Source organism: Phodopus roborovskii, unplaced genomic scaffold (genome assembly GCF_943737965.1).
Source record: "Phodopus roborovskii unplaced genomic scaffold, PHOROB, whole genome shotgun sequence".
NCBI lineage: Eukaryota > Metazoa > Chordata > Mammalia > Rodentia > Cricetidae > Phodopus > Phodopus roborovskii.
This window is the reverse complement of record NW_026126469.1, coordinates 4,767,084-4,777,688: the sequence shown is the minus strand read 5'-3', so window position 1 is coordinate 4,777,688 and position 10,605 is coordinate 4,767,084. Positions and strand designations below refer to the sequence as shown.

The 10,605-nt window shown below is 43.1% G+C and overlaps 1 protein-coding gene across 1 annotated transcript; it reads right to left on the bottom strand.

The window, feature by feature from the left end:
• Positions 1-552: 552 nt before the first annotated feature.
• Positions 553-9,145, bottom strand: LOC127226955 (immunoglobulin lambda-like polypeptide 1). The gene is made up of 4 exons (XM_051191127.1): positions 8,944-9,145; positions 7,711-7,716; positions 2,099-2,208; positions 553-892 (listed from the first exon to the last, which is right to left on the bottom strand). The coding sequence occupies exons 1-4, from the start codon at positions 9,132-9,134 to the stop codon at positions 573-575; spliced, it is 627 nt and encodes a 208-aa protein (XP_051047084.1). The 5' UTR covers positions 9,135-9,145; the 3' UTR covers positions 553-572.
• Between the last annotated feature and the right edge of the window lie 1,460 nt (positions 9,146-10,605).

The following is a 10,605-nucleotide window of genomic DNA, read 5'->3' as shown; positions in this document are numbered from 1 at the left end:
TTCTCACCTGAGTATCTCACTCACCCCTATAACCTGTGAACACAATTCCACCTTGATTGGTAAGGGCTACAGAAGAGCATTTGTCCCCCTCTGGCTAAAGTTTTTCAGGTACAGCCTGTTAGGAGGGAGGGGCACCCACACCCCTGCAAATAACCTCACCTATGCTCTGTAAAGGAACAAAGAAACTCCTTGGTTCCCCAGAGTGAACTGGTGGAATTGTGCTTTGGTTTACTATTAGGGCCTTGGGAGGAGGGGTAGATGTTGCTTATGTCTCTCCTAAGAAGGGATTTTAGCAAAAACACTATTTCCCAAATAATGTGCAGATTGTAAGCTCTCCCCTGGGTTAGTTTCCCACTAGGTCCCAGGACTCCCTAACTCTGGAGTTCTTGGTCGTACAAGTGACATATGACATAGAAACCAATGAGATGATGTAGATTCTGTGGGTGACAAGATATTTATTGAGAGTTAGGCATAGAAGAGGGAGTGGAATGGCGAGTGGGATGGTGAGTGGCAAAAAAGACTTTTCTGGCAATTCACATCCACGCCCCTGAGTCTTCACTGGGGATCAGGGTCTAAGAACACTCAGCAGGTGACATGCTCTTCTCCACGGTGCTCCCTTCATGAGTGACCTGGCAGCTGTATCTGCTGTGAGATGGCCACTGGTGAGATGCCAGTGTCAGGTAGCTGCTGGCCATGTACTTGTTGTTGGTCTGTTTGGAGGGTTGGGTTGTCTCTACACCCTTCGTGACAGGGATTCCATCTACTTTCCAGTTCACCACCAAAGTACCTGGGTAGAATTCGCTCACCAGACACACCAGTGTGGCCTTGTTGGCCTGGAGATCATTCATGGAAGACAGGAACAGGGTGACCAAGGGGTCAGACTTGGGCTGACCTGTGCAGATAGAGAAGGTGAAGTGAGATGTCACAAGAGAGCCCAACCTTGTCTTAACAGCTTTGTGGCCAATTGTGATATCATCAGAGTGATCCGTCCTGGGACCTGCTTCCTTCTTCCTCTCTATCCACTCAAGTTCCCTAAAGAGCAGATAGCCTGGCACTTCGTTAGGTGACCTGACCCAGACTCATCTCCTTGCAACCTCAGTTGCCCCCCCACCCCCGTGGCCAAGGCCGACTGTACTCCCATTTCCCGGTAGCTAGAATCTAAACTGGGATCTGATCCTGTCCAGTTCCGCACCTCCACTACTTCTCCAATGCTCAGAGCCTCCTCTGTGAATGGGAATACTCATTTATTCTAGAAGGTTGGTCCTGGGAAGTTGATCTTGAGGTGTGCCTGGCTGGTTAAGGGCTCTGGAGCTTGTGCTCCAGATCATTCAGTTATTTCACCAGGAATTAGATTCCATCCAGGAAAACCCCAGTAACTCCACCAAGGACCCATAATTTGTCTACAGTGGTTACCAGATGATAAGACCCTGCATTGGCTATGTTCCTGGGGCTCCATCTCCCAGACTATGATGATAGCAACCCCCACCCCCGCGAGAATCCCAGAAGTCTCTGGTGACTCCTGATTTCATTTGGCACATTTGCTCCTTCATTCTTCATCTAAGTCTAAGGACATCTAAGGAAGATGGACAAGTGAAACACCTAGACAAGTTAGCCACCGGCCCTAAGCCTGAGAGAGAGAAGGAACAACAGACAGTCTACATTTTTCCTAGTAATCATCCTGGGAGAATCAGGTTCTAGCTACCTTGTCACTCTGGGCTTTTTCTGTGTCCCCATGACCTCATGGACCAGCAGAAGATTAAAGAAAGAACTGCAGCCTAGACTGAGCCAATCCCTCTCTCAGCCTCCAAGGTTTTCTACCCAGAGTGACCTGAGCTTTGAAGGCTGGGTTCATGTCACCAGTCATATATGTGGCCCAGATATGTGTCCTTTTCAGTCTTAATGCACATCTGGGCCTCAGTTCAGGTGCTGGGCCTCATGGTCTTTAAGCCCTTGAATCCTATTGGGCATCTGTCTCAGAAGAATAGCTGAAGCTATTGAAGCCCTTTCTGTAAGGCTAGAGAAGTAAGATGGAAAGAACCCCTACAGAGAACAGACTTTTCTCAGACAGTTGGATCATGAGCTCATGAGAGCCACTTACCTAGGACTGTGAGCTGGGTCCCACCACCAAAGATATACCACGACTGTGGCTTAGATGTAAACCCATGGGGCCAGCATCTAGGCCCTGTTCCCCGTGGGATGGCCTGGAATCTGTTGAGTGAGACAGGCACAGGCAAATGAACTATGGCATTGGCAGAAAGTAAATGGACAACCAGCTATCCATCTGCCACTTTCAACTCTGAAATTTTCAGTGTTGATAGCAACACCAGGCCCAGAAGATTCTCAGAAAATTCCTAGATGGGTGTGGTGGAACAAGGAAGTTTTGTGTGTGTGTGTGTGTGTGTGTGTGTGTGTGCATGTGTGTTTGTGTCTTTTTACAGTGACTAAATCTTTTCCATACCAGTACCTTGTGATCTATCCAAACTGGCTTCCTTCCAGGACCCAAACACACTCTATTATGGAAATTCCAATGTTTTTATTTCTATCATGAGACTTTCTCTGATCTTCCAAGCTACTTTTTCTATGGAGTCATGTGTGCATCCATTGTACTGACTAGTCTTATGTCAATTTGACAAACTAGTTGCCTGAAAGGAAGGAACCTCAATTAAGAAAATGCCTCCATAAGATCTAGCTATAAGGCATTTTCTTAATTAGTGATTGATGTGGGAGGGTCCAGCCCATTGTGGGGGTTTCCATTCCTCGGGTGGTGATCCTGGGTTCTATAAGAACCCTATAGCTGAGAAAGCCATAGGGATCAAACCAGTTAATAGCACCCCTCCATAGCCTCTGCATCAATCAGCTCCTTCCTCCAGACCAGTGACTCTGCAATAAACACTTGCAAGTAAAGATGTATGGACAAAAGGTATATTGTGTGACTCATTGTGTCACACTGCAGCTTCCATGATGAGACCTTTTTTTCTTATTTTTTCTTCTCTCTGTTTTCCTCTCATTGTTTTCTCTTAAATTTTATTTTATTTTGTTTTATTTTAGGGGAATATAGCAAAGGCCGAGGGCAGATACAAAGGGCCAGGGACATGAATGGGATCAAGATGCATGACATACATACATACATACATACATACATACATACATACATACAAAGAATAATAAAATGTTTTTGAAGAGTTACCATGGTCATGGTATCCATTCACAGCAATAGAACCCCTAGCTAAGACACAATGCTTCCACCCTATTTGTTTCTCATGGTAGGGACATGACAGGGGTCCCTCCCTTGGCCCTACCTCCATTTCCTATAACACCTCTCAGGACAAGGCTCACAAAACCCTCATCATGGTCAAGTCCAAGGTCATCCACCCAAGCAATTTGTCCATCTTTCCTGTGTCTCTCTTCACTCAAGCCACACAGTCTCCTCCCTTCCTGGCTTCCCTTTCTCCCCACCCCATGCATGGCTGCTGGTTCAAAGCCAATCTGTGGGTCCTCTGCCTCTGCTATCTTCCCATATAGTACTTCTATTACTACCGCTGAACTGAAGCAAAATCTGTTCAAGCTGTGAATCTTCTCTGTTTCACTTAACTGGTCTGTCAGCCATCTTTAACCATGTTGCCAATAGGAAACTCAAACTCATTGTGTCCAGACAAGTGAACCTGACTCCATCAGTTCTTTCCATCTTTGAAATAACCTGTTTCTTCCATATCAGAAGTTCACAGAGACTGTGTCTAAAGATCCTCTTTGAGCTAAAAACAAATCTTAGGATATTTAAGGAAAGGTTTCTGAGAATCCAAACCAACAAGAAACCCCAGTTTTACCTAAGATAATGTGAATTACTGATTCAGTTTCTTATGTGGTTAAGCTCTGGGTTGGTGCTAATTGGATGCAGGCATCTCCAATTGGGGGGTTGGACTACTACATTTCTACCTTATAAATTACTTCTATTATAAGGAATAGTACGTTTTTTTAGGATGCAAAATTATTTTTGGCTTAAAAATCCTTATTACCTCAAAATTATTAGAGCATAAAACAATTAAGCAAATATAAAGGCAAAAATTGTGGTAAAATATCCACAGCAAGCCAGACTCGGTGGCAAATGATAGTAATGCAAGCCTGTGGGATTGAGACAGGATCATGAGTTTGAGATCAGTCTGGACTATGTAGGAAGACAGTATTTTTTCCATTTATATCATCTTTACCTTTTCTGTTCAATGGCATTAATATGTACTCATACTGTCGTGGACCTTTCCCCCATCATATAGCTTATCTGTACTCATTAGGCAATAACTTCTCATTCCCCACCACCTGCCCCATGTCACATTGACACTGCCCTCTCTACGAGTCTACACATGTGAGATACTCTGTGAGTGGAATCAGTGTTCATCCTTCTGGGTCAAACTTATTTCCTAAACATAATGTCTTCAAATTTCTTCCACATTGTAGAAGATTGCTGGATTTTATTCTTTATTAATTAATACAAAATAGATTTCAAAATAATTAACAATTGCAACCTACTATCACCTACTAAAAGTCATTCAAATTTGTTTCTCAGAAACAAAGTAATTCTTACAGTATGGCTGGAAGACATTTACATGACCAGCAGTTGTGCTGGCTAGTAACAGTCATCGGAGAAGAGGGAACCTCAATCGAGAAAATGCCCCCATAAGATCTGGCTATAGGAAAGTCTATTGGGCATTTTCTTAATTAATGTTTGATGTGGAAGGGAAGCCCATTGTGAGTGGTGCCATCCCTGAGGATGTGGTCCAGGGTTCTATAAGAAAGCAACCTGAGCAAGCCACAGAAAGCAAGCCAGTAAGCAGTATTCTTCTGTGGCCTCTGCATTGGTGTCTGCTTCCTGGTTCCTGCCCTGCTTGAGTTCCTGTCCTGATTTCCTTTAAATGATAAACAGTGATATGGAAGCATGAACTGAATGAACACTTTCCTCCCCAAATTGCTTTGATCATGATGTTTATAACAGAGGTATTTACCAGATTCTTCAAAAGTGGTTATTTTTTGTGTCGTTCAGCCATATATGAATTTCAAGATGTTTGTTTGTTTGTTTGTTTGAAACAGGGTCTCACAATGTATTCTTGAATAACATGGAAATTACTAAATAGACCAGGCTGGCCTCTAACTCACAGAAATATGGCTGCCTGTGCTGAAACAAAAGGTATTTACCACAATCAGTCCTTTCCTTCCTTTCTTCTTTTCTTCCTTCCTTCCTTTTTTTTTTTTTTTTTTAATTTCCATAAGAAGAAATGTGATTAAATCTTGGTAGGGGTTACATTGAGTCTAGTCACTCTGGATAGCAAGAACACTCATGACTGACTTTCTAGCAAAGATGCCATAACAATTCAAGGTGAAAATTAACACTCAACAAATGGCTTAGACAAAAGGACAGACACTTCCCCGCCTCATACTGCACATATGAACTGATCAGAGATCAGAGCATAAGAGCTAAAACTTAAATGGTGGTGGCTAAATGAAAATGAATATGAAACCTAGTTTACAAAAGAAATTTGTAAACTTTGCCCCAAAGCTGCATACCTGGAAAGGAAAATGCCAGCAGATATGGATTAGGGATGCCATATCCAATGAGTCACTTACCACCCTGCAACCAAAAGTTCAGTGAATGCTTGCACCTTGGAAGCTGCAATTCCTAAGGCTTCTTTTCTCTTTTAGTGTCCCAAATACTAGAAGCTAGTTTTTATCTTCCAGGAAAGAGGCAGTAAGAGCCAGGTCAAGAAGAAATACCTAACAATGCTGATGCATCCTGCCAAATGGCCCAGCCAAGATCACACTGTAGTGAGGACCAAGTCTACTCTCCCCAGTGTTGTTAGTGTCCTCTGCACAATGTCCCATTCGCAAATAAAAGCAGACAACTAAAAACACTGTCACATACAGAGGAGGCTTCCAATAGGAAAGGGCAGGTTTTCACATCAGCATTACGTTTTTTAACACAAGAACTACAGATTTGTGTTTCTTCTTGTGTCATTTTGGTAGCTTGTGTTTTACATTTATTGGGACAGTATTTCTGACACATACCTTAGACTATAGCACCTATTGTGATGCCCTCCATCCTGTCACAAGTAATGATTTCCTTATCTGAAATTCGAAAATATTTCAGATTTGGGGTTTGTTTTTTTGTTTGTTTGTTTGTTTTTTGTTTTTTTTTTTTTTGTACATATCTGATCTGTGAGGAACAAGCCCCAACTCTAAACAAAAATGTAGTTATATTTGATATACACATTATACAATAGTCTGGAAGTATTTTTATACAACATTCCCAATGTGCCTATGTTTTGACTATGATGCCAAATATGCAGTTCTCCACATGCAGGGTCATGTTTGCACTTATAAAGCTTGGGTGCCACCACACCAACTCCAGTGGAGTCTGTGTGACATGGTGAAAACCATGTTTGCGAACCAGAGGCATCTGTTCCACAGAACTTAGTCTCCCAGTGGTTCCTGGCATCCTACCTCTATACTTTTTTCCAGTGCACTGATCAAATTCTGTGGATTTGGGTTCTGTACCTTACCTTTCTTGATTTTTATGGCTATAATTAATTCAACAGGTCCTGGCCAAGTCTTGGTGAATAGTGGATAGTGAAAGCATAAGAGTTCAGAAACTAGCAGGGAAAAGACCCAGGGAGTTCACCAGGAGCTAGGAAGAACAGTCTAGGAATTCCTACTATGATTTATGGTAGAAAGCATTACCTAATCAAAGGACGATGGTGGGCGCCTCCAGTAAACAGGGAAACTCCACAGAGACTCAGGACTATAATCCCTCCTATGCCTTATACAGAAGTATATGATGACCAGGGAAATAGATGGGTAAATATAGATGGAGAAAAGGTGTATTACACACTTAACTTCATGGAGAGATTAGCTACAGCAAGGCTTCCTTGGTGCTTATTGACAAAAAGGGACCAAATTAGTTTAACAAGGCAGTTGCAAAAATTATATGCTCACCTCCCCCAAAGATGAATAGAGGGGGCTTAAAAACAGCCAAATTGGCCTGACTGGCCATAAAAATAATAAGCTTTACACACTTCTGCATTTTTACATAGGAATCAGCTCGGCAGAATTCTAAGAATAAAATTGACCTCAGGTCTGAGACTATTAACCACTGTCTGGAGGCCAGATGGTACTCAGAGGGTACTTCCTTCTCTGTTCTTTTAGTTTCAAGATAAATTGGCAACATGTCACCACTCATCAGATGTGACTATGTATAACCTGGCATGGAGTCAAATCTTAGTTCCTAAATCATGTGTATATATCTGATGCTTTCACTGAAGAAAACTTACAGCAGATTCAAACTGCATCTCTGTATGTTGTGCCTGTCTGTCACTCGCTGAATCCTTACCGACCTGATTACTGGAGCCCTCGTTCTCCCACAGAGGAGACCCCTGACTGGGTCAGTCTGTGGCACTTGAGAGTTTGGAACATTTCAGATTATATATGCTCAACATATATGAACAATCATTTATAATTTTGCTTTTCTTTCTTCCATTTGCTTGATCATTTCTAATGTTTGTTCATCATGATTTAACAGAAATTTTTTAATATTTCATTAATTTTTTTCTTTAGCTATGATTATAAAAAGTGGACTTGATGGGGCTCAAGAGATGGCTAAGGGTAAAAGCACTGACTATTCTTCCAGAGGTCCTGAGTTCAATTCCCAGCAACCACATGGTGGCTCACAACCATCTGTAATGAGATCTGGTGCCCTCTTCTGACCTGTAGGCATACATGCATACAGAACACTGTATACATAATAAATAAATCTTTTTTTTAAAGTAGAGGTGCTGGAGAGATGGCTCAGCAGTTAAGAGCACTGACTGCTCTTCCAGAGGACCCAGGTTCAATTCCCAGCACCCACATGGCAGCTCACAACTGTCTGTAATTCCAGGTCCAGAGGATCTTCTACCTTCACACCAATGCACATAAAATAAAGTCAAATAAATAATTTTTAAGTGGGATTCTGCCTAGTAATAAAAGAATAAAATATTGATTTAAAAAAACAACTTGGATAAATTGCAAAAGTGTTACACTTGTCCAAAGAGGACAAGTTCAAGGGTTATATACACTGAGATTCCTAATTTTAAGAAGAGAAAACTACTTGCTATTCCTCCACCCACCTGATGAACATCCAGTGAATCAGGCTGAATGAAAACTATGCAGCGCTTCCCTCTATAGAACACAGCCATGGTGCAGCAGCTCATAGCAGACCATCTTATTTTCTGAGATGGATCTTGTACAGAACCTGGAGCCCACTGATTCAGCTAGACTAGATGGCCAGTGAGCCCTGGGGCTCACCCAAACTTACCTATACTAGAATTAGCAGCATGGTCCTACCTCCCACTGTTTGCATGCACACTGTGAGTCTTGTGTTTGAAGGGCAAGATCCTCTTGACTGAGCTACCTCCATGGCCCATTTCTACTCCCCTAGTCCCAAGACCCTTTCATAATATTTAATGAATGTTTTGATAATTATTTAAGAGTAAACTTCTAGAACTGCAATTACTTGACCGGATAAACACACACAGTTAATTCTAAATTAATTAAGATCATGACACACTAAAATGACTTAGGACCATGGGGAGTTTAAAAAGGAGGATGGCAAGTTCAAATCCTATCTATGCTGTAGAGCATAGATCAGCCTGGGGAAACTGGCAAGACCTTTACTCAAAAAAAAAAAAAAAAAAAAAAAAAAAAAAAAGTGGGGCTAAGGAAGTGGTTCATTGATAGAAAATTGACCTAGCATGAGCAGGGTTTAAACTGAGTTTAACCATCATTGGTCCAGAGGCCTCCTCTCGGGCAGATCCTTCCTTCTCACACCTCTGGCCTCAATGGCCTCTTCCTTCCCAGCCACCCATTTCAGCCTCCAGGCCATGGACCCACACACGTACATTCCCCCACAAGCAAGTCCCTTACCTGCCTGGCTGAGTCCACAGACTAGGCCTTCTGCTTCCCACTGAAGCTCCTGGGCCCATGGCTCTGCTCCTTTGTGCAGAGCTGGGAGAAAGTACATGCTGGACACCATCCACTAGGCCCAATAGCAGTAACAGAAGAACTTTGTGCTGCCTGGGGATGGTGCCCAGTGCCTGTCCTGTTCTGAACTTCATTGTCCCTCAAATCCAAAGTCAACTCTGACCCCACTTGCAGGGTAGGTTTCCTGGCAAAAGGCTTGTTCTTCCTCTGATGGCCAGAAACTATTCCAATGCAAATGGACCTGTGTAGCCACCAGCAGCAAGCACCCTCTAGTGCCCATGGCCCTCATTTGTGGAGGTCTTTCCCAGAGGGACATCTGCAAACTACCCTGTTGTGGTTGGGTTGTAAGCCACACCTGCCTGTCTAACCCCATCCCTGGAGCTCTGGGTGGCTCCGCTTGACTGATATAGCCTGGTCTGTGAAGCAAGCCCCCAGGGCTTAGAGGGGCCATAGAGAGCAGCTGAACACCTGCCAATGGGACAAGAGTCTCTGAAGGCTTAATGCCAGGATGTGAGATGCGGTTGTAGCTAGTGCAGGGCCACAGGTACCCTGAAAGCAGAAGTTTGAATCCAGCAAAAAGCCACTGGTCTGCCCCCAGGAATCATGGCATAGTCATTAAAATGGTGTTTAATGCATCATGTTCAGCACCTGTAGATCTCATATCACAAGCCCAGACACCCAAGTCTTGATATCTGTAAAAGTAAAACTGATAAACATTAGCCACTAATGGTAGCATGTGTCTGCAATTCCAGCACTGGGGAGGCTGAAACCAGAGAATGGTGAGTTCAAGCCCATCTTAGGACATATAACAAGATCCTGCTGCAAAACAGCAGCACAAAAAAAGCAAATGAAAATTGTATAGTATATTATGTGTTCATTGGCTACATCCTATTTAAGCATTACGAAATAACAAACTCTTGTTTTTCTGTATAATCAGATCATGTAAAGCCTATCTACATCACCACAGTAGAACGTCAGAACTCATCTGTTCAATCTTCACCCAACACCCATAAGGCTCTTCTCCAGTTGTGGGAGCATTTGCTGGCCAAGCACACATTGTGGAATTCTGTAACAAGTTGGCATCATGCTTGCCCCACAGAGATCATGAGGACCATACTCCACGAACTCATGAGATTCTGCTTGGATCTATGTCCCTCAAAAACTGACAGTAGACCCTGAGATCCTTGAAGTGCTCATGGTCCATCAAGACAAGGACAAGGTACCAAAAAGAGAGTGTGAGTTTCCCAATGGATGCAAAGTGCAGGGGGACTTCTGGTGCTTTTCCTCACTTAAGGCACATGGCCTCTCCCCTACTTTTGGGCTCCTTATATCTTAGAGATTGAAGGATAAATCCAAGAGACATTGACCAAATTGCTCCACCTCAGAAACTCTACATCCCAGGACTCAGAACCCATAATTCCCCCTTGGAGCAATGCCAGATCTCCAGACATCCCCAACTGTTCTGTGAGCCCTGATCCTACCATGGCTTCTGGGCAAGAAGCAGCCATAAACCACAGCTTCCTTCAGTTATCCAGATATAGCCATCAGACCACCCCCTCGCTCAATACTCAAGATGCCTGACTCTTCTCTCTTCAGTAGAGGACT

Coding starts and splice junctions, on each gene's coding strand:
- LOC127226955 (XM_051191127.1), bottom strand. CDS start 9,134: ATGAAGTTCAGAACAGGACAGGCACTGGGCACCATCCCCAGGCAGCAC. Junction 893..2,098: donor GACCCAGCTCACAGTCCTAG/GTAAGTGGCTCT, acceptor CTATCTGCACAG/GTCAGCCCAAGTCTGACCCC.